We start from the raw sequence: 25,308 nt of genomic DNA on the forward strand, positions 1-25,308 counted from the left end.
GATTAGTTTTCTAAATTCTGGGAAGGATCTAACTTCATTGGGGCAACAAAGTGGGATTTATCAGATTCCATGTACTTGCGGAAGCTCATAAATGGGACGTACTAACCAGAGTTTGGAAATGAGATTATTACAACATAAAGATTCTATTTCTTCCGCTTTAAAGCAAGATTCTAAGTCTGAAGATTTTACTTCAGCTCTTTCAGAACATATTTTCAATTTTCCAGACCATTTTATTTTCTTCGAGAATGCCTCTTTGATTTCTAGGGATGGGGGTTTAAAGCAAAATTTGCGTGAACCTCTTGAAATAAAGAATATCTTATTCAAGAATATTGCTTTGAATCGGGATACAGGTGTATTTTGGCTGAACTCTATCTATGATAATTTATCAGAATCTGACAGAGTAAAGTTCAATTCACCCAATGTAGTTGACCTCTGTCGAAATGTTATAGCATTGAACGCTAATAAACCGAATCCAAGAAGGTCAAAGAGGCTAGCTTCCGCCTTTGAAATAAAAAGAATTAGAGAATTAAACAATATGTAGTTTTATTTAATTTCGTATTTAAACTTTTGTTATAACTTGATTTGGCTATGTTTTACTACTGATGACGGTCACTGTATATGTGACCGAAATATCTGGTATTTTTGTGAGTTTCTATACACTGTCTATTAAAAAGGATTTTATCCCTATTTTGAACTTTCATTTTATTGTCATGTAAAGGCAGTGTGGTCTCCAAAATTGTCTGCCCTGAAGGCTTTGGGGGGGGGGGGGTATCATCCTCAAAGTCCTAATTTCCAGAATTCTCAACCACGTTGAACAAAATGGCTATCTCAAAATTTTGATTGGATGTGTTTGGGGAAAAGGTAGGCGTGAGAGGGGGGTTAGTTCCCCCCAATCACTTTTGACTATTAAAAATGGAACTAGCCCTTTAAATTTCCAATCGAATGAGCCCTTTTTCAAGTTTCTACGACAAAGCTTTCTATAAAAGGTTTATATGCCCTCAGGGCATAGCTTACAATCTTTGCCCTGAGGGCTGTGGGGGAGTTTTCTCGTCAAAAACATAATTTCTATTTTGAAATCAACTACGTAGAACAAAATGGCTATCTCAAAATTTTGATTGAATGTGTTTGGGGAAATGGTGGGCGTGGAAGGGGTGTTCATTGCTTCCAATAGCTTTTGACCCTTAGAAAGGGCACTAGAAATCTTGATATCCAATCGAATGAGCCCCCTTTGAAGTTTTTACGACGACCCCTTCTATATGAAGTGCCTTTGGGAAAAAATTAATAATAAATAATAAGACATCGGAGCCATATGGCCTTTACTATGTGCAACGCTATAGTGCTATAACTTATTTCGTAAAATGTCAACTGAAAACATGATTTAAATATACGTGGATACTTATGTATTTCTATTTCTTTTCATGGTTATCATTCTTATATGTTCCCGTTAACTGTAAAGTAAATATTGTTTTCATTTGGCGTCCTATGATCAAACAGCTAATGAATTAGCCAATCGAAAAACCCGTTTTCTTATGCTATTTTGGAAAACCAATTTTGGCTTTTTTTTCTAGCTGAGTAACTTCTAATTTTATTAGTAAAATTGCAACTTAAAATAGTATTTAAAAATATATGGATTCTTGTGTATTTATATTTCTTTTCGTGGTTTTTATTCTTATATGTTCCCGTTAACTGTAAAGCAAAGATTGTTTTCATTTGGTGTTCTATAAACAAACAGCCAGTAAATCAGCCAATCAAAAATCCCGTTTTCTTATGCTATTTTGGGAAACAAATTTTGGGTTTTGTTTCTATTTGAGTAACTGCTAATTTTTTTTTCGTAAAATATCAACTGAAAACAGGATTTAAATATACGTGGATGCTTATATATTTCTATTTCTTTTCATGGCTTTTATTCTTATGTGTTCCCGTTAACTGTCGAGTGAAGATTGTTTTCATTTGGCGTTCTATGAACAAAAATCCAATGAATCAGCCAATAGAAAAACCCGTTTTCTTATGCTATTTTGGGAAACAAATTTTGGCTTTTTTTCTAGCTGAGTAACTTCTAATTTTATTCGTAAAATGTCAACTTAAAACAGTATTTAAATATACATGGCTGCTTGTGTATTTGTATTTCTTTTCATGGTTTTTATTCTTATGTGTTCCCGTTAACTGTAAAGTAAAGATTGTTTTCATTTGGCTTTCTATGAACAAACAGCCAATGAATCAGCCAATCGAAAAACCCGTTTTCTTATGCTATTATGGGAAAAAAAAATTTGGCTTTTTTTTCTAGTTTAGTAACTACTAAATTTTTCCTAAAATGTCATCTGAAAACAGGATTTAAATGTATGTGGATGCTTATGTATTTCTATTTCTTTTCATGGTTTTTATTCTTATGTGTTCCCGTTAACTGTAGAGTAAAGATTGTTTTCATTTGGCGTTCTATGAACAAAAATCCAATGAATCAGCCAATAGAAAAACCTGTTTTCTTATACTATTTTGGGAAACAAATTTTGGCTTTTTTTCTAGCTGATTAACTTTTAATTTTATTCGTAAAATGGCAACTTAAAACAGTATTTAAATATATGGGGATGCCTGTGTATTTATATTTCTTTTCATGGTTTTTATTCTTTTGTGTTCAAGTTAACTGTAAAGCAAAGAATATTTTCATTTGGTGTTCTATGAACAAACAGCCAATGAATCAGCCAATCGAAAAACCCGTTTTCTTATGCTGTTTTGGGAAACAAATTTTGGCTTTTGTTTCTAGTCGAGTGACTGTAAATTTTTTCCGTAAAATGTCAACTGAAAACAGGATATAAATATATGTGGATCCTTATGTATTTCCATTTCTTTTCATGGTTTTTATTCTTATGTTTTGCCGTTAACTGTAGAGTAAATATTGTTTTCATTTGGCGTTCTATGAACAAAAATCCAATGAATCAGCCAATAGAAAAATTCGTTTTCTTATGCTATTTTGGGAAACAAATTTTGTTTTTTTTTCTAGCTGAGTAACTTCTAATTTTATTCGTAAAATGTCAACTTAAGACAGTATGAAATATACGTGGATGCTTGTGTGTTTATATTTCTTTTCATGGTTTTTATTCTTATGTGTTCCTGTTAACTGTAAAGTAAAGGTTGTTTTCATTTGGCGTTCTATGAACATACAGCCAATGGATCAGCCAATCGAAAAACCCGTTTTCTTGTGCTATTTTGGGAAACCAATTTTGGATTTTTTTTGTCTCGCTGAGTAACTTATAATTTTATTCGTAAAATGGCAACTTAAAGCAGTATTAAATATACGTGGATGCATGTGTATTTATATTTCTTTTCATGGTTTTTATTCTTATGTGTTCCTGTTAACTGTAAAGTAAAGGTTGTTTTCATTTGGCGTTCTATGAACAAACAGCCAATGTATCAGCCAATCGAAAAACCCGTTTTCTTATGCTATTTTGGGAAGCTAATTTTGGCTGCTTTTTTTCTCGCTGAGTAACTTCTAATTTTATTCGTAAAATGTCTACTTAAAGCAGTATTAAATTTTGGCCTTTGTTTCTAGTTGAGTGACTGCTAATTATTTTTCATAAAATGTCAACTGAAAACAGGATTTAAATATATGTGGATGCTTATGTATTTCTATTTCTTTTCATGATTTTTATTCTTATGTGGTCCCGTTAACTTTAGAGTAAAGATTGTTTTCATTTGGCGTTCTATGAACAAACATCCAATGAGTAAGCCAATAGAAAAACCCATTTTCTTATGCTATTTTGGGAAACAAATTTTGTTTTTTTTTCTAGCTGAATAACTTCTAATTTTATTAGTAAAATGTCAACTTAAAACAGTATTAAATATACGTGGATGCATGTGTATTTATATTTTTTTTCATGGTTTTTATTCTTATGTGTTCCTGTTAACTGTAAAGTAAAGATTGTTTTCATTTGGCGTTCAATGAACAAACAGCCAGTGTATCAGCCAATCGAAAAACCCGTTTTCTTATGCTATTTTGGGAAGCTAATTTTGGCTCTTTTTTTCTCGCTGAGTAACTTCTAATTTTATTCGTAAAATATCAACTTAAAACAGTATTAAATATACGTGGAAGTTTGTGTATTTATATTTCTTTTCATGGTTTTTATTCTTATGTGTTCCTGTTAACTGTAAAGTAATGATTGTTTTCATTTGGCGTTCTATGAACAAACATCCAATGAATCAGCCAATCGAAAAATCTGTTTTCTTACGCTATTTTGGAAAACAAATTTTGGCTTTTGTTTCTAGCTGAGTAACTGCTATTTTTTTTCGTAAAATGTCAACTGAAAACAGGATTTTAATATACGTGGATGCTTATATATTTCTATTTCTTTTCATTGTTTTTACTCTTATGTGTTTCCGTTAACTGTAGATTAAAGATTGTTTTCATTTGGGGTTTTACGTGGATGCGAAAAATCTGTTTTCTTATGCTATTTTGGAAAATCAATTTTGGCTTTTGTTTCTAGCTGAGTAACTGCTAATTTTTTTCCTAAAATGTTAACCGAAAACAGGATTTTAATATACGTGGATGCTTATGTATTTCTATTTCTTTTCATTGTTTTTACTCTTATGTATTCCCGTTAACTGTAGAGAAAAGATTGTTTTCATTTGGCGTTTTACGCGGATGCTTGTGTATTTATTTTTCTGTTCAGTTTTTTTTATGTATTCTTTGTTTGTTTCTGTTCACGGTAAAGTATCTTTTTCATTTGGAGCTCCATGAGCAGAAATCCAATGAATCAACCAATAAAAAACCCCGTTTTTCAGTTGAAAAATTATTTTTTTTGTCAATTTTCATTGATTCTGACATGTTCGTAGAATGCGAAACGAAAAGGAGATTTAAGTATTTGCTGATGCTTTGAGACGAGAGTTGGTCAGAGTCACCTGGCAATTTGCTCAGAATCAAAATGGGCAAACAGCCCATATTTTTGCCTAAAAATATATAGCCCATCTTCTTTCGTAGTCTTCATGCCGTACTTAGCCATGTTTTTTAGTGTCGTTCTGGATATCCCAATTTTTCTTAATATTGGCCTCAAACTTGTGTATGCTTATAGACACATATTATTTAATGCTCTCCAAAAGAATTCGATGGTTACAGGATATCTTGTATCAAGAAGGTAGGATGTAAAACTTCAACGTACTTAGTGATGATAATACGAATTTGAATTTTCAAAGCAAAAATTTTTATTAAATAGTCTGATTAACCTAAATAAAACTTACTTTGTGCTGTTTTTTTTTATTTTTATCACAGAAAAACTTGCATTCATCGAGAGAATTGAAGTTATTGTCATTTCCTCCATATCCATTAAAATCGAAAGGAACGCAACCAGACTGGTTCTGAAAATAAAATAGATTTTCTGTCAAGTTTTGTTTATTTTGGGCCATGGTAGGTCACTCATCTGCAGGAATTTCTTCAGACTATCAGATTAACAGAAAACAAATAAAGTGCTATCTTATAGATATCTTCTCCTATTTTTTTCAAAATTTTTCGGGTATTAAATAAAATAAAATTGTCGGGCTTCAATTTCTTTGTTGTCAGTTTTATTTTTACAAATATGATCTGCTTGATTTCTCAAAAATCATAATGAAAATCAAAGATGGTGAATCGAAAACTATTATAAACATTTGATTTTGATGAGAAAATATTAGTAGAAAGTTCAGCAGGATTGGCTCTGAAAATGAATTAGTTCTAAGATCTTGTAGGAAAAGTTTTTTCTCCTACAATAAAAATGAATTATCGGCCGTGGTCATTTGCCTGAACTTACCATCATATAAACAGAATTTTCTCTAGTAATTTTTTAGTCTTGTTTTTACAGCTTTGCTAAGGTCCTTACACTTGGGTCCTCCTAAGACTATAGACACATAGGGCAATAATAGTAGGTTGCCAGCTTAACCTATCCCGCGGCCGAAGCTCACCTATGGAACCCCTCACCAGCTTTGCGTCCTCAACGGATCAGATCAGGGTTGTTTTCGATCTTTCTGACTTGCGGATTTTAAAGGGTGGCCATCCTTCACATCATATTGCAGGTTCTCGCCATCCATCTGCACTATACAGCCCTTGAGCATCTTATGGCGTATTCGAACTATTTTAAGAATTGGATTGCGGTTAGCAGCGTGGTATCTATCTTCGTTGGGGATTCGTTCGGTCTAGTTTATATTCAATATAGACCTTATAAAATTAATTTTAAATCCCTGGAACCACTTTTCAAGTTTTCCCCAGGTTTCATAAGCATAAATAAGAATAGACAGGATGTTCCTGCCATAAATTCTGATCTTCAGCTTCTACGGAAATTTTTACTCCTCCAGACATATCTGAGCATATATGAGATATATCTCATATATCTCTCATACTCCTCCAGAAATATCGGAGTATATGCAAAATAGTAGACAGTTATGCAAACCTTTTTGATTCTTAAAACAAACATAAGAAGCTATTATAATTTTCTGTTAATTTAAAAATAGGTGCAATACATCATTCCTGAAGCCAGAGCTTGTACAGAATCCTATTACATAGCTGAAACTGAACCAACATAATATTTAATAATGACTCTAATTCTTCCTTTCAAAAAATCAAAATTAAAAAAAAAAATCGTTCTTTTCCTTTTGTCATCATTTTGTCACCAAATGTTGTTCATTTTACATTCGAAAGCTTTGACTTTAGAAAAGCATTTGACACTTGCTTTGAACTTAACCTAGTTTCTTGATGTTCATTAATTCACTGCTTGAACTTGAATTTAATTCAGTGACTTAGTTTGGAATAAATAACAGTCGACTTTTGGTGAATTGATCTGAACTTAACCTAGATTATTGATATTCATTAATTCACTGCTTGAGCTTGAATATAATTTAGTGACTTGTTTGGAATAAGGATTAAGTTTGAAATAAATTACAGTAAATTAAATTGCGTGAAGGAGGATGCTATGTGAAATGAAATGAATTTTGGCGCAATCCGCGGTGATAGATTGTGAGCGTTTATGAACTGTTATTTTTGGATATAAGATCACCTTCCGTAAGCAGAGATTTTATCTGGTAATAGTTTTACTCAGGCGAAGGCGGGGTAGTGGTTTGGGGTAGCCCCCTTGAATTTCCTTAGCGCATAGTACCAAGTCAATATTTATATGTTATTATTACTATTTGATTAATAGCTGCCGTGGCTTCTGAAAAGTTTTACAAAACAGGATGCAAAGTTTGCAAAGAAAGCTTCAGCCTCGCAACCAGAGAAACAGTTATTTGCAACACATCTGCTGGGTGTTGTGGTCGTCTCTGCCATAACCGCTGTGAAATTCTTCAGAGTATTGAGAAAGACAGTATTATAATATATCAGTGCTCTGACTGCTGCGAGAAATTTGCTGATAAACCTGCTTCCCCGCAGATCCCGCCTCCTTCAGAGACTCTTGTTTATTCACCAGTTTTAAGTTTTTTTCCGGCACTGTCTACAGTCAGGAATTTCGTCCGCCTCCTGTATATCTTCGTGTACAAACTTCTATTCTAATGATCATCTTGATCAAGCTAGAAGCTTCCTAACAACTCTAGTGAACCCCATGCATAAACTCCTTGCACGTCGCGGCCCCTCTGCTAAGCAAAGCCTGTCACAGGATATTTTAGACATCCTTATTTCTGAGGATGCAACCCCTCGCTTGCCAAATCTGAAATTCGTTATGACTGCAAGTGATGCGATACCTGCGATAGATACGGATCAAAATGCTCAGTTTAGCCGTGCCATTCAAACCTAGGACCGGCATCTTTTTAGCATAATTGATAAACTTGATTACGTCACAAGTAAGGTAGCAGAGACTCCTGCTTTGGTGAAAGAGTGTTGTGACGGAGTACAGAGCGAGGTTTTGAGCTGTATAAAAAAAAAACTCAATGATAAATCCTGGCCTCCGCTGAATAATGAGTCAGAAACAGTGGGTCTTGTAGTAGATTCACCGCCACAAGATTGTGATGATCCCTTAAAGCGTGAAGCTTTTCTGAAATCGTTGGATGGAGCTGAGGGTATAGTGCGGATTTCACTTTCTAAGGAATCAGGATCCCAGCAACAGAAATGGGTCATTCATACGAAAAGACAAAACGCCGAAAACTTGAAAGCCTGTTTGAATGAAAAGGTCGGTAAAACTGAGGTTCGCAAATCGAGAATTGTCGGTTTATTATCATGAGTAGACTTCCCGATCAATCCAGAGAGTGTGTGTGCCTCTAACCAAGGTATCGAAGAGATACAGCGCATCGGTGTTTCGAAATCATATCGTGTATACTTCCGTTCGTTGACGGCCAAGTCTCATTATCTGCGTCATGGGATTCACATTGGCTACGAACATTTCCGGCTTACTGATTATAAGTTTTTACCGCGAATGTGCTACAAATGCGGGTCGCTAGAGCATATATCGTCAGGCTGCTCTAGCGTGGAACGTTGTCTCAAGTACCTTAGTAGTGGAAAATCTCATTCCAGGAACAACCCTTGCCAGAATGACCCTTATTGCTTCCATTGTGGATCTCATGAGCATACTGGATTTAGCTTTCGCTGCATACGGTTAACCGAAAAAGTTGCAAAGAATAAAAAATGATTAGTGCAGAGATTATGTCTTTGAATCTGAATGGTTTTGGTGATAAACAACATGTATTGCAGTCTATGCTGCGCGATCTGGATATTTTGTGTCTGCCAGAGCATCATCTTCTGGACCACTCTACTAGTCTTCTTTCGAACCTGTCGCAGCAGTTTAAGTGTTTTATATCTCCAGCTACACCTACAGGTGGACGCCCATCAGGAGGCGTTTGCATTTTTATTCGAGAGAATATTCCAGTTTCAGTGTTTGCCGTTAATCGTTATTTTGTTGCTGTTCGAATCCCAGGGATTATTGTTTTTTCGTGCTATTTACCAACAAATTATCATACTACGAGTATTGATTCGGATTTTGATTTCAATTTTGCATGTTTAGAATTATCGCGATTTGTGGCGAAAGTTCCATCAGATTTCCAGTGGCTTATTTGCGGGGATTTTAACTGCAACATTGTCGCAGTGCAACAAGAGCGCAGGAGCGGACAACATGATGTCCGCTCCTCCGCTCTTTTATCTTTGTTTTCGGTTTTTACTATAGTTTCAAAAGATGTGGATTTTACGTATGTCCATAATTCTGGTTCTTGCTCTAATCTAGACCATGTGCTGGTTTCAAATGCAGCGTTATTACCACAGCCTGTTGATGTTGAGTTGGATATGGCTATTAGTGACCATTTTTACCTTTCTTTTCATTTAAATATTCAAATTCCATCTTTTAAAATTATCCATCGTTCTAGTCAAATTGTAAATAAAATGATCTGGGATCGGGAAAATATGTGCAAATATCATGAAGAATCAGATGCACTTTGAGCTAAAATAATTGTAAATTATTCTAAGGATGTTGGTCAAATTGATATTGGTTTATTTTACCTTGAAATTGTTCATAGTTTAAAAGTCGGGGCTAATAAAGCATTTACGACTGATTCTTTCCGTCGTGGATCTCGTGTTTTAGGTTGGAACCTTAGCCCAATTTTAAAGCAAAGCCAAAAGAATGCATCTCAAGCTTGTTACCTTTGGAATTGCGCGGGAAAACCGCGACCTGGACCATTTTATGATGGTATGAAATTAACTAAACGCGTTTTTCGGGCTGAGTTTCGTTTGCATAATGAAATTATAAAAGATGAAATTGGTTCAAGGATTACTAGTGATAGGAATGCGCTTTGGAGTTTGGTTAATTCTAGACGTCGTAATAATAATTGTTCACCAGATTCTAATAGTTCTCTGAAACTAGATGATTGGATAACTCATTATAATCAAGTTTTTTTCATCCGGTGATGCGGCAGTTGAATCACGGCTTGACTCTTTATTATCGGAAGAAATTTCAAAGCCCCGACCAAATAGTAAAATATCTGTTTCTGTTGATGATGTAACGGTAGCAATTAAAGCTCTAAAAAGTAAGCATTCTTTTGATCATGATGGTATACATTCAAACCATATAAATGGGCATCCCCCAAAGCAATCCTTCTCCTCGTTACTCTTTTTACTACTATTCTTTCTTCTGGAGTTCTTCCAACTAGCTTTTCTCGTGCTACCACCTCACCCCTTTAAAAAAAAGGAGGGAATACGAATCGATGTTCTGATTACAGGCCGATTACTGTTTCGTGCCAGATTAGCAAAGTTTTTGAGTTAGTTTTATTAAAGTATTTGGAGTCTTGTAACCAAGGCCTGAATCAAATTGGGTTCCGCAAGGGTCTAAGCATGGATGTTGCTCATACCCTCCTTTCAAAAATAATATCCTTTTGTAAGCAATGGGATAGAGTTTATACACTTGCGTTAGATTTTGCGGCGGCGTTTGATTCAATTATCCATTCTTGGGCTATGACTGCGCTTCTGAAGAATAATGTCCCACTACCAGTAGTTTTGGTTTTAAAAAAGTGGTATGGCTCCTCTCGTATGTGTATTAAGTGGAAGAATCAGTTTAGTGATTATAATGTTAAGTTATGTTGGGGGCTGAGACAAGGAAGCATTATTTCTCCTTTGATTTTCGATATTACTGTTTCGGGGCTATTTGATCAAACTCAGTTGACTTTTATTTATGGTAAAGGTTATGTTCTGTCGTGGATTGCTTACGCAGATGATTTACTCCTTTTGAGTCGATCACTTCAGTCACTTCAACAAAATTTAGATTTTTTATCAAAGTTTTTAGTGACCATGGACTTCGTTTTTGCCCTGAAAAGTGTCAGTTTATAATTCTTGGTCCTAAGGCTAAGGATCTTGTTAATTCAGAAATTTCTGTCCGTATTTATGATAGTATTTTAAAACCTTTGGAATCTTTTTTATATCTTGGTGTGCCTTATGGACCAACTTTAGCTGTATGCCCTTCTTCTATTTCTAAAACAGTTAAAAGTAGAATAGCGTCTAGTTTCGGGGCAGTAATTTGTCTTCGCGATATTCTTTCTCGGAAATCCCTGGCTCAGGTATATAATACAGTCGCTTTGCCACAAAATTTAGTTTTTTAATAGATTATACCGTTTTTTATAATTATTAAAATTTAGAAATTAAAAAACAAAATTTTTAATTTTTCTAATTTACTTTTCAGCTTTTATAAATATGAATAAAATAATTTTTTAATTAATGCATATAAAATAAAAAAACCTGTTGATGTTTTGGAGAAAAATCAAAAGAATTTTTTATCCAAATTAAATGTTTTTTCTCATAATTTATATAGAGCTGCGCACGAAGCTTAATTTATTTTATTTGATTTAATTTTCGAATGAAGTGTTAATTTGTGAAGTGTTAATTTATTATCTATTGAATGAAGTGTTAATTTGTGTGGTAATTTTGATTGAAGGCCTTTGTGTATTTGTTGTTATATAGTTTAAAATAATTTTATGGCCTGTTGATTAGCGGTTATTATTTTTATTTATTTTTTTTACTCTTCGTATTCGGAGGAAATAAAAAGTTTGAATTGAATTGAATTGAAAATAAGAAGAACAATCCTGCTTATTATACTAGTGTCATAGGGTTTCTATAAAGAGTTTATCGAATGGATAAAGAAGACCTTGGAGAAAATAGAACAGACAATTGTGATAGGTAATATGGAAAGTGATAGCTTTGAAGCAGAGACAGGAGTGAGACAGGGACAGGGATGCTCATTAAGCTCTTTATTGTTCGAAATATATATTGACCCTTTGTTGCGACATTTGGAGCAAGAGATACAAGGAATCTAGATAGGAGGAACCCAACAAAAGATAGAAGGGTTTGTCGACGACCTCACGATTTTCACTGAAACAGACATGGATTATTTACGAGCTCTGCATTGTATAACTAAGTACTGAGATTTGTTCAAACTAGAATTAAACAAAGAAAAATGCGAAGTCCTGTCTTTAAGCGAAGAAAAACCTCATTTTATTGGCGGGATAGAAAGGAAAGATGAAATAAAGGTTTTAGGTATCCAATGGAGAAAAACATGGAAAGAGACGGAAAAAATAAACTGGGCTAAAACATTGCAGAAGTTTAAGTCGGCACTTGCTTACGGACATGGAAGAGCCTTCACAATATTTCTAAACGCTCAGTATGTTAATATTTACTGTGGTCCAGTGATATGGTATTTCGCTTCAGTATCAAACCCCACAAAAGGAATCCAGAAGAAAACAAAATCAATGATATATCAGTTCGTCTGGTACGGAAAACCCCCTCCAAAGCTTAAATTTACAGATATGTTTCTAATAAAAAGCCAAGGAGGCCTACAAATAATTAACACAGAAGCCAAGATAAAAGAACTTCACATGAAAACACTTATCGAAGAAATCCATTTTGAAGAAACAACCCCTATGAAAAATTGGTATAACGCATGGGTAAGAAATGAAAGGAGTGATGGCCCAAATTTGGTACAAAAACCTTTCGGAACTGTCAAAGAATTACTGGAAAAAAGGATTCCTGACCCTGATAGCAAAAAAAAACAACAAAACGGATATGAAACAATGGTTCATTTTGCAGAAAAACCTACCTCCAGCGAAAATTCTAGAGACGAATGATCTTCACGATGAAAAACTAAAGAAAATGTTCGACCTGATACACTCAAGTTTCTTAACGCCTAAGGTTAAAGGGCATGCGTTTTTCCAAGTTCACAAAATACTGCCAACTGAAGAGAGAAAACACAGGATAGACCCCACCAAGTCGACTGGAATGTGCGGAAGGTGTGGAAATCAAATTGAAACACTTGAAAATTTAATTCTTCAGTTCACAAGTGTAAAAACAGAAATTGAAGAATTGAAACAACTTTTAGGTAGTGAAATACAAGAAAATGAGGAACTTGTCACCGCAGAAAAGGTTGTAGAATTAAAATTATGCACGGAAACCAATCAAACGAAAAACACGAAGATTTGGTATACATTTTCACACATTTCAGCTACTATGTTTGGAAAGCAAAAATGAGAGATACGAACCCAACAGAGTTCAGTGGGATAGGCTAGTAAATATAAGGAAAGGCAAACAGAAAGGAGAAAAGTGAAGGTAAAGGTAAAAGTGAGTTGTTTTTTTTTATAGAAGAGAGTAAAAAAAAATGAGAAAGTTTTTATAATTAGAAACTTATATGTTGTTATTTAAAAAAGGAATAAAAATGATAAAGAAAGAAGTATTAAAAGTAGGATAAAGATTAAGTTTTAAGGAGAATTGAGAAGCATTGAAAGTAGGATACTGATAACGATTTAGTGAGTAATCAACAGCCAAAGAGGAAAGGAAATATGAGCAATGAGGTTAAAGAAACTGATATAGGAAGATAATAAAAGATTCTACCTATTGGTTTTCATCTCTAAACATGGAGTATTTCATTTCTTTCTTACTTTGTTCTTTTATATTCTTATTTTGGGGGACGGGAGTAAATGTGAATTATATATCGGGGGAAATAGAGGTTGATGAAAAAGATTATGAACAGTGTAATTTAAGGTCACGATGAAAGGGTTGCCCTAAGGGGAAAGGGCAGCCTGTGATATCGGATGAACCTAAATTGTATAAGAAAATTTAAACGTAGTATATCTGTATTTTTATGTTCTGGTATAATTTAGAATGCTGAGTCTTTGTGTAATATTAATAAATTAAATTTTTTGAAGAAGCTATTTTCATTGAGAAAATAGTAGGTGAAATTGGATAAATTAGTAGATTATTGTAAATAAAATTTGAATGTCACCAAGAGGAGAGGAGGCGGGATTTAAAAAAAATGTTGTTCATTTTGTCACCAAATGAGGTCATTTTGTCACCAAATGGGTTCACTTTGTCAACAAAATGAACCCAAACCTACGACCCATGAAAAAGGCTATAAATACCAAGATTCAAATTAAATTTAATTTTTTTGAATTTTAATTTAATTATGATTAGTGTTTGTTGGTTATACGTTGAACCTTGGTGTGTTTCTTTTTTGTTGATTTGTTGTTCTTTTTTTCTTTTTTGATTTTTATTATCTAAGGTTGTATTTCGTTCTTGAGCTTTGTTCGTAGACTGTGTTCTGTGATGCTATGGCCCACAGGCTTTTTTTAATAAATCTTATCTTATAGTAAAATCCTTATGGTTTTTAAGATACTCCTCAGTTAAATTAATAATTAATTTATTTATAACTCATCATTTACTATTTCACCAAAATGGCAAAATATAATAATATGCTAATAATCCAGTTAGTAATGGAATATCACATTCTTATAATATGGAACAAAACTCTGTTTTCCATAATTGTCTTCATATACCGGGAGATTTTTTTCTTGGTTATAGAATTTACAGTAAAAGTTTGTTTTTGGCAATTTTTCTTTGTCTTTAGAACAAAATTATAGTAATTGAAAAACTTTCAATAATTATTATTGATAGTTATCCAACTATAATAACGTGATACTTGAGTTATGCTGCATATCAGAGTTTATGAATATATTTTTATTTTCCTAACTCTACCCCCCTTTTTTCCCTTCAAGAGAAGTGACTTGTGAGGAACCCAGAAATTTTGTCATGATCACTGCAAAAAGGCAACAGTGTTGTCAGCCTAAGCAACCCATTTTGTATGCTGTATAACCTTTTGCCAAATTTTTGACACTGAAGAATTTAGAAGAAATACAAAATAAATTTGAATAATTAGATAAGGCTTTAGTAAAATCAGAAGGACATGGCTTCACACAAATTTGATAAATCATCATACTACGTGAATATACCTATGAAATTTATCCATGGCCAAAATTGGGACCCAGGCTGTTATTTTCAAGTTTTTACTATCATACTTTCCTTAATTCTTGACCTTGACATATTCTATGAAGACATGTCAAGTTATTTTGTCAATAAGTAGAGAATTAGTTTCAATACTTCGCTTTGAGGTTCAAATTCATCCGTGTGCCTTTCTCAGCCTTGAAAAAAAAATTAAGGGAATTTCTCCCGTGTCGTAGTGTTCAGTAATGTGGCTCTCATGGCGTGAGCCAGATCAAGAACCAAACACTTCTGGAAACGTAGGAGTGGTACATACAGACCAACTCTCTCGAAGTCATCCCACCTTTGAAAGTTTGAGAGAATTAGAGAGTTGACCTTGAAAATGTTTTCTTATCGAGATTGAAAATGTTTTACATTCATAAGTAAAATGAGAAAATAGAAAATGTTAAAATATATAAATATAAATATAAAAATATAAGAAAATGTTTTAGACTCATAAGTAACTTTGCTACTTTAAAACTAAATATCTGTTTTGCAAATGAGTATACTTTTTAATTATTTTTTTAATTAAAAAGCTTAAAAAAGTGAATTTTCTTTTGATTAATGGATTCATTATATTATGAACAGTCGAAACTGATTTATTGAGCACCTCTTCTAGAAAGAGGTTTTTGAAGTTATGAACCTGAAAAATATTTTTCAAGAATCTCCAATATCATGCTCTGATACCCTTGATATACCCTGATACCAAATATCAGAGCAAAAAATGGAGAACTGACAATTGTAAGTTTATCCTACTTGATCTATGAGGGCACGGGCTGGATCATATCACAGAAAGGGATTTTTGATAGGACCGTCTTCTTATCATCGCAGTAGCTAATAGCAAGGCATTTTTCATAAACGGGTTTAGACCTTGCAAGCTTACATGCGTATAGCCTAGGCATATGACTGGCATTAAACTATATTTAGGTTATACATCGATTTTTGACACTTTATGAACATAACGTAACAATTTTTCAAGTTGGCCAGAATTGCTGCGCTATATTATTAGCAAGACCTTTATTAAAAAAGTTTTTACCTTATCATAAGCATATCTTTTAAAGGTTGAATGACCCTTTCCCTTATCCACAGGAAGGTTGCAGGGGTTACACTTTTCTACACATTCATCCCTGGACTCGAAGAGGTTTTCTGTGCCACGACATCCTCCATATATGTATTTTTGGCAGACACATAGCGTAGCGTTGTAAGTCCACATGGGTATGATAGCTGCGCAACTTATTTCCCCCTGGATGGGGGGGAGAGTACATATTTTGTTGTAAGTTTTCAGCATATCATCTGAAAAAGAAAAGCCAAGAAATGTAACTTACAGAAAGCAAACACACAATTGAATAGAGGTACCCATGATTTGCTACTTAGGGGATGAGAGGGATGTTCATTAGCTCTAGCTAGGTAAGACGAAATATCACTGAGAAATTGTTGTCACATACATATTTATTAAAGGTCAAAATATGCCAAACAGGTTGAAGCAAAATAAAAGACGTGGGTAAAAATATGTTGGATAATAGACTAAAAAACTTAATTTTAAATATGATGTGTACATTAACTGAATCCACTTCTTATGAAGATTCCAGGTGGATAGAACTTTTATGCGTGGGGTTGAACAGCTTTGAATAGACTGGGATGGAGGAGAAGCTTGTGCAGCTATGTTGGGATCAGGGGCTTGGTGCAGCAGTAAGTTGTTAGTATTAACAAATAGACTTTTTGAGTAAATAATATATGATCTTCTATGCAAACTTTGTTGCGCTTAAAGCTCGTAAAAGTTTGTAGAGGTACTGCTACTATGAGTAGTAGTCCACCGTTGTAGCAAATCATCTGAGGCCAATGCTGCTACGCACACTGATCCACTTAAGAGTTATTTGCGTGCTTAAATATTCAGGTTGATAAAAGAAAGATTAAGCGTCAACTAAGAGGGGTGCTGAAAAGATAAGTGTGCAACATTTTCGGGTCAAACAAAATCCTTGCCAAAGGCTAGGTGGCGTTTGTGATTTTTTTTCCAAACTAGCTTCACTCTCCACTCTAAAAAGTCTCCAACACTCTTTTCTCATCCCTGTAAACCACAGTAAAAAGAATATACAGTAGCGACAAAGGCTATACTGTCCATTAAAAATATGTGACACAGATCTAAAGCCACACAAGCAGGGTTTCCGCTCTCAAAAACTAAAATTCGGGTACAAGTCTTAAAAATTCGGGGAGTCTTTGTGGACAAGCCTTCAAAATTTGGGGATTTTTTGGGGGAAAACAAAATGGAATTTCGATGCGAAAACTTGCGAGCCAAAATTAGTTTTAGCATCGTTTTCAGGCTCAAGTAGCGCTTTTATCTGCGCAGTAAATCAAGCCTTTTACAAAATAGGTTTTATATACAGAGCCCGGAATTGTAACCCATATCTTAAAACACTTATTACTGATATTGCGGCAAAAACTTCAAAATTGTTAAAAAAAAAAAAAAAAATAGTGAACACATGTGAACTGCCAGTAGCAATACCAGTAGCAAGTTTTTATTAAGTCATTAATCTCAGAAATTCATTAATAATATTTAAAAACAAAAACAAAAATTGTTTGCGGTTTCTAGATAAGTAAATTAAATAGACAAATTCAACCTATTAGTACGGGGAATATTAAAACTTAAAACAAACAAGAACTAAGCTAAACGAGTAAATTTAAACTTAAATTAAAAAGGGAATTTTGATGACAATTGAGACATTATTGGTTTTTCATGCTACTTCTAAGGACTTAGATTTTTAAACCCCCCCCACACTCACAAAAAAGTTTCTCCCACGGAAAAACGGAAAATACCCCCCCCCCCCTCGTCACAAAAATGTACCCCGCGGAAAATACTCCCCTGCTGAAAACATTCCCCACGAAAAGTACCCCCGCGGAAAATATCCCCCGCGAAAAATACCCTCAAAAAATACCCACCCCAGTGCGGAAAATACCCCTTCGGAACATACGTTTTTTTCATTGTTAGTTTCTACTATGCTTTTTTTTCTTTTGGTTACCTCATAATTACTATATAAAGACCGATTAACCCCCAAACCTCCCACCAACCCTGTGACCATCCATATTCCAAATATAATACTTATAGCAGTCCCATTTTTATATAAGCCCATCTAATGCCTGGACATGATAGCTGTAGGCTACAAATCATATAAAATTCACTAAATCTTTTACTTCGAAAATATTTAAAACTTGACAAGAAGATAGTATGAGCCTAATACCCAATTTTTTATGTTAAGCTGTGTGGTATATTTTTTTATGGATAACATTTTTGGGGTTAATTCAGTTTGAATTCTCTGTTCCCCAACCTTTTACATAGTCTGTAACTAAATTTTTTATCATTAAGAGGGGGAGGGAGTTGTGCATTTTTTATGGTAAGAAGATCGTATTTAGGGATAGTTCTTAAGAAGAAATAAATTATACCACATTTTCTTAAAAAAAATATATATATCTCAGAATTAGCCTTTATACAGGGTTATTAATTGTTAAAGCATTAAAAGTTGTAAAGGTAGGCCTTAAATATTTAAACAAATTTACTTGGCTATCCCGAATTTGAGCAGAATATATTTTCCGTAAAATTTCATTGGCCTAACTAACAGGTTTGCAAGACCGTAAAACGTTCCTAAAACTGCAGTTTAAAATATTACGCCCAGTGAAAATATTACACGGGTGAGGGACCAGAATAAAAATTGTGAAGGAGTGCTGGGCGAATACGTTTGAGGATAAAGGGTGAAATGAAAAATATAATTCTCAGATAGAAAGAAAAGAACTTAAATTTTACACACCGAATGAAACAAAATTTAAATGGTAAGAATTCCTGGTAAAAAGATCAATTTCTTCAATATATTATACGTTCAATTATTACGTATTAAACATTAATACAGTATGTCCAAAACCGAAAATAGCAAAAGAAAACCAAATTTAAGCTTATGATTTGGTTTTCAAAACAATTCCCTTTCTTTAGAAGTTCAATTTCAAAATCTAGAATCTAACTGAGCGTTCCGTTAAACAATTTTAAGTATAATTCTTGGCTAATTTTGTCAAGATACTTGACCACGAATGATGTAAATGTAAGAATCTTATAGCATTTGGAATACTGCATTCGAAATTATTAAATCTAAATAAAAGAAAGTGATACTTTGGTGAACATATAAAGAACCGTCTATAATTAAATTGTATTGGTCTGATTCTTATACAAAGTAACACAGGAGACGAAAAGAAAATTAACGAACAAGAGAGTAGTGAAAAATTATGGTATGCAAAGTAAAGTTTGCTAGGGATAGTCACTAGGGGTCAAACCGTGGTTGAGTGATTTTCGGGGAAATTTCGGGGATTCGGGGAACAATTAATTTTTTCGGGGAGACACATAGATTTTCGGGGAAATCCCCGAAAATTCGGGGATAGTGGAAGTCCTGCACACAAGATTCAGACTCTGTGTTCGCGCACGAGCGATTCCGATTTACACATCACGAATTAACGATGAGCTTATAGCAACTGAGCTAGGCTCTGACTACACGGCTCAGAGTCTTTACGCGCGATATAAAATGTTTGTCATGTTTGGAACAAAGTAGACAGAATAATAATAATAATAATAATAATAATAATAATAATAATAATAATAATAATAATGTATTATTAAAGCTTTTTACAGCCATATAAAAAACAAAAAAGAAAAGAAAAAGGATAAATAAAATGAAGACATACTAAAATCACTATCCTCTTAATCAACATTCATACCTAAGGTAAAGTGAAGGTATCATCTCACATAAAGGGTAATCTTCATCTGAAACAAAATCTACATTTAATTCTTGTTTTACGGAAGTATATGCGTTAAAATCACCTGCTAGAAAAACTAAATCACTTGGGTAATGAGATTTCACTGAACTCAACTCTTCCTCTAATATATACCATGTATTCTCAATACAGTATGAGTTATTTTCTGGGGAAACATATACAAATCCAAAAATAAACCATTTTTCCAGAAATTTTCCGCGCAACCAAATCAAGTTTTCAGATTTACTTGACAGACGACGCAAATTTTTGAACATGTCACTCTTTACAACTAGTACAACTAGTCCTCCATAGTTTCTATAGTTTGGCGATGTAGCCCTGTCCACTCGAAAACCTCGTATGCACGCACTGTAACATCTTCCTCTGGCAACAACCATTTTTCTACAAAACACGTCACCGTTGCTGTAAAAACTGAATTATTTAAACCCAACTCTCTCTTGTTTCTTAAACCTTGTATATTCCATGTGACTAAAGACAGTTTTTGTATATGGCCTGTATCCTATCCAGTAAACACGAATGGTGGCTTTTCGTGAGGCATCTGTGACCACCGGTTTTTCGGTTTTTTGTCCATTTTTGAGCTACTGTTCGTTCTTTCACTTCTTTTCCCTTGTTTGTGGTCATCATTGGGGCTTATAATAGAATCTAAACTTCTTTTCCCTTTTACTGACCCTTCGCTTAGCCGGCTTCCACCTGGTGTGGCAGGATCCGCAGTAGTCATTGGCTTTTCGTAGACAGTTGCATCACTATCGCTAGCGTTACTACGTATACAGTATCGACAAAGGATATACTCTCCATTAAAAATACGTGACACAGATTTAAAACCACACAAGATTCATACTCCGCCTTCGCGCACTCGCGATTCTAATGTACACATTACGAGGAGCCTATGGAAAAACATGTTTTTTTTTGTCCGACAACTCACAACTAAACTAAGGTTCTGACTTGTATTCCCAGGGTCAGTACGCGCAGTATCAAATGTTTTTCATGTTCGGACAAAGACGACGCTACAGTCTACAGTGGTTTGGAAAAAGAAGTCACCACTGTATATTCTCTCTACTGTGCTGTAAACGAGGTTCAGGACCTAACTGGATGCTATGGCAAGAGACTATTGAAGTTTTCCCAGATAATTTTAAAATTTACAATTTCACGCCACTTTTTACGATGATAACCATAATGAAATAGAATTTTGGCACTATATTTAATACCAGCTTCGCACAAAAATTGTGTATGCTCTTCAAAAAAACCTATTTCCACATCTTTTCAGCACTTGCTTATTTAATCAATTAAAAATTAAAACAGTGGATGAAAGAATTGCATTATATGCCGCTTTTTAGTTTTATTTTTTACATATTTTTTAAAAATATTTCTATTTTTTCCTGTAATCAAAAAGTTTTAGACTTTACTAAAAAAAACATTTAAGTGTTTAGGAAGGTTTAATTAAATTAAAAAAAAGTTTTTTTTTAACTGAAAGTAAGGAGCAACATTAAAACTTAAAACGAACAAATATTATTCCGTATATGAAAGAGGCTGTCCCCTCCTCAATGCCTCGCTCTTTTTTCTTTTTTATTTATTTATTATTTATTTTTTTATGCCTCGCTCTTTGCGCTTAAGTTTTTTATTGTTTTAAAAAATAGTATTGTGAGAAAGAGTCTAACTTTGGCGTAAAGAGCAAGGTATTGAAGAGGGGACAGCCCCTTTCATATTCGGAATAATTTATGTTTGTTTTAAGTTTTAATGTTGCTCCTTACTTTCAGTTAAAAAAACTTGTTTTTACTTCATTTCTGAGCGTTTTTGAATTAATGCAGGTTTTGATTTTGGCTCACCGTACATGAATAATTAAAACAAAATTTGCATATTAATTTTACTTTTGTTTGGTTAAATGGCTTTCTCCAATGTTTTTTAACTTTATTTACGAACGTTTTTATTAGTAATAAATATACGTAACTTACGAATTGACTTACGTAACGAACTTCTATATTCATATATTTTTAATACGTATATTAAGGGGTTCACCCCCTAGCCAATACCTCGCTCTTTACGCTAATGTTCGAACTTTTTTCCAATTCTTTAAAAATGACGCCTTAATCACAAATGCTGTTAATTAGAATAAATAGCTCTTATGGAAGTATTAAAAAATCTTTGGCTTAAAGAGCGAGGTATTGACTAGGAGCTGAATTTTTGACTAGGATTGTTATCTGCTTGGCAAGGGAGGACCCTGGGCTCAATCCTAGATGATGCAGGGCCAGAGGGGTAAGGGGACGTAGATTGAATGAGTTTACACGAAAAATCTATTTCGAGGATACAAAATATGGGCCAGGAGGAACTTTTGATTTTTATGTTATAAATAATGTTCAGAACCTAAAATTATAAGTCAACTTGTTTGTCAAATTTTGATGGTATGTTTTATCACATGGAGCTGTTTATAATCTGAAGTAATTGGCCTTGTTGTACCTTTGATGTTACATCGGTCAATCTATTCACTTAACGTGATGATACCCATGGAGTAAAAATTTGTGCACAAAAGCTACTAATTCTGTTGGTTTTGATTTGACTAATTATAAGAGATATATGCACAAATTCTGCATTAAATAGTATCATGCTACATAAGACACAAATTACTTTCAGAGAGCCTTTGAATTAATGTATTTATAAAAGAAAAACTATTTGTCACATTTTTATTTATATTTATGATTACTAGCGAGGTTCTGCAATTTTTGCCTTACAGCCTAGATTTGATTGATTTTCCCAAAAGCTTAAGAGATATATATCATTGTGCTTGGAAAATACCCAAAATTACATAAGTGAGCCTTTAAATTGGTATATCTGTAAAAAAAAAGAATCTGTTTTGTAAAATATACGTAAATTTGAGGCATTGCGGGATAAAAAGATACCCTCTCCCTCTGTATTATTTTTTGTGAGTAAATGTTTAATCCCCTTCCTTTACCGGCCATGTATCCTTTGTTTAATTACTGAATGTTTAATTAGTTATCTTACTCAGTGAAATGATTTTTTTATTTGTTTCAAAAATGTCCCAATAGTTAGCATATTATGTTAAATAATTTACATAATTGTATTTAATTAATTTACAATTTTATGCATTCGTATGATAAAAATTAAAATGAAGATGATTTCAAGGCCTTACTAGTTTGCCATACATATGCATATATGCATACTTTCTGCATCAAATAGTATCAATAGTTAGAATAGTATCAAATAGAATCATCAAATAGTATCAAATAATTATAAAACCCTTAACACTTTTAATGCTTTGAATTGGTGGACTTGTAAAAGAAAAACCCTTTCTAATAGTTTATTATTTATATTTATATTATTTATATTTATATTTATATTATTTATATTTATTATTTATATTTATAACCAATAGGCAGGCTCTATAATTAGTTTTTTCCTTCTCCTAAGAACTTGATATGCGCACTTGATAATCAGGATGACTGATGTTTCATTAGTCAATTAACTAATTAGACCCATTGACTAACTAGGTAAATTGGCCAATCACTTAATCAGCAACAAAACAGATGTTTTATTCAATAAGAAATACATTAGCAAGAGCTTTTGTCCTATAACATTTAGCGGAAGCAAGAAAGATATACATTTTAAAGGATAAATAAGCTTCAGCGTTGGTCATAATAATGGCAAATTATTCAGCTAACTAATAATTCAGCTTAGAATACTAGCATAAAAATTCAGCCTGTATTTCACCCAAGAATTTCAATCTTATTTAGCTAATAATTAAAATTAAATAATATCTATGATCAAACGCAACAGATAATGAATAAATTCCATATATATATTTATCACATTAAATTTATCAGTAAAAAATATTGCTAGATGTATTTGTAACGTAACCTTGAAACTGGAGGGTTTCTCAATATTTGGCTAAAGTTATATAGGGTTTCGGAACTTTATACATAATTTATATCTAATAATCTAGTTTTAATCTATTAATTACAAGTAATTAGTTAAAATAATTAGAGTAGAATGCTACTTAAATTACTTAGAGTATAACAATAATTAGATACAATAAATATTAATTGGTTAATAATTAGATATAATAATTATTAACTGATTAATAATTATACATAATTAGATCTAAATTAGGTATAATTTAGATATAAATAATCTCTTGGTCAATTCAGTTGTGGTGCTTCCATTTTTTTTTTTTTAATCTACACGATACTTTTGCTAACAGAACTGACGCATGGGTGTGGATTCATGACCGCAAATGAGGTCACAAGAATGTCTGTCTTACACAAGAATGTTTTCGGGGGGTTTCTAAGATATGGCAAAACGACTTGATTCTTCTGCTTTTCCTGTGAGAAAGTAGAGGGGATATAATAATTTTGAGTAAAAACAAAAACTTATAACTTTTTGAGAACTAAATTCGTACTCCAGCATACCTGCTAGGAAAAACCGAAAAATCAGCCCAAAGGAAACGCCATTTGAATAATATGTGCAGCTTTGGGAAATCGATGTGATGCCACCTACTTTGAAAATTTGACAAATATCATAGTCAAGCCACCGATTCTCAATAGCTCTCGAAGATCCATTAATGGACCCTTTGTCTTTGAGACGGTCAGCTGACAAGACAGGAATGCTGAGACTTGGAAAATGTTTTCAAGATTTTACATAACCATAGCAGAACTTACGTAGTTTGAATGACTCGGCTGTAAACATAATATTTGCCAAGGTGCCACAGAGCGCTTTTAGAACTACTGTGGCAGAATTGCATTGCTGGTTTTAATTATCTAAGTAAACGATAACTTCCATAACTGTCGTGTGAGGGAAAAACTTTAGGTATGTTTGCTGCGTAAGGTCTAAGTTTATTGACAGCAAATAATATAATTTTTTCACAAATTTTATTTCATCTCTTCCAGAAGCTTATATTTGTTTTTCCTCATCGTTTAAGAATGATTTTAGGCAAATAGCTTATTGAAGAAAAGCAAAACAAGAGTCTGCATACGAATCATGAAAGAGAGACATAGACAGCTTGGCCAGGTTGTATGTAACCCTAAAATAGTATTTCCTGAATAGTTTTAGTAAATGGACCACAATGACGCAAGAGAAAAAAATGTGGGTGCCTGAAGTGAGGTTGGAATAAGCTATAAAATGCCACATTCTGAAAGGTGTGGAGGAAGGTTAGCAAAGTAGAAGTTTTAAAATGGGTAGGAGGGAGGAGAAGTCTTTGCCGATGTTTAGACTTTAGATGGCTGCATGGAGTATAAAGTATTAGTAGAAGCTTAGACATTGAGCTGGAGTTTGGAATGATAGGAAGATATAAAGAAGTACTCGATACTAGGCCCCGACCAATATATCGGCCGGTCGATATTATTTAGCCGATATGGGGGCAGTGTTATTATCGAAAATCTGAAAAAAAATATCATATATCGGCAGAATTTTTTTAGGCGCCATCCAGAAGATGGCGCCAGATTTCCTCATGTATTTTTTGCTTTTCCAGCCCTTGGGGGCGGAGCCACAAGCTAATTGCGGCCATGGCGGAGGGAGGAGCAGAGGTGAGTTAAATGAAGTCAAAGTATATTTGTTATCATGTCAGTACACACCTGGCATAGCAATGTTTGAAATCTATGGTAAGTTCAAGAACGTACAACTTCTACTAAAAAACTAACAAGAATACAATAAACCATACATTTCTGTTTAGTGAATGTTCCCTTGCGTGAGTGAAAGATCCAAGATTCGACTGACTAAAACTATGATATCCAGACACCGGTGCAGCTAAGAGGGGGGAGGCGTGTCCTAGGGTGGGAGTTCTA

At 33.6% G+C, this 25,308-nt stretch overlaps 1 protein-coding gene across 1 annotated transcript in view; it reads right to left on the reverse strand.

The window, feature by feature from the left end:
• Window positions 1-5,179: 5,179 nt before the first annotated feature.
• Window positions 5,180-25,308, reverse strand: part of LOC148956055 (uncharacterized) — a 41,701-nt gene continuing 21,572 nt past the window's right edge. Inside the window, exons 6-7 of the mRNA XM_089093838.1 lie at window positions 15,753-16,009; window positions 5,180-5,343 (exon numbers count right to left, since the gene is read on the reverse strand). Of these exons, the coding sequence (XP_088949964.1) occupies window positions 5,212-5,343; window positions 15,753-16,009 (389 nt within the window). The 3' untranslated portion in view covers window positions 5,180-5,211. The remainder of the gene's footprint in view (window positions 5,344-15,752; window positions 16,010-25,308) is intronic.

Source organism: Artemia sp. Qi Xiang Cuo, chromosome 1, assembly GCF_049724085.1.
Source record: "Artemia sp. Qi Xiang Cuo chromosome 1, ASM4972408v1, whole genome shotgun sequence".
Classification (NCBI taxonomy): Eukaryota; Metazoa; Arthropoda; class Branchiopoda; order Anostraca; family Artemiidae; genus Artemia; species Artemia sp. Qi Xiang Cuo.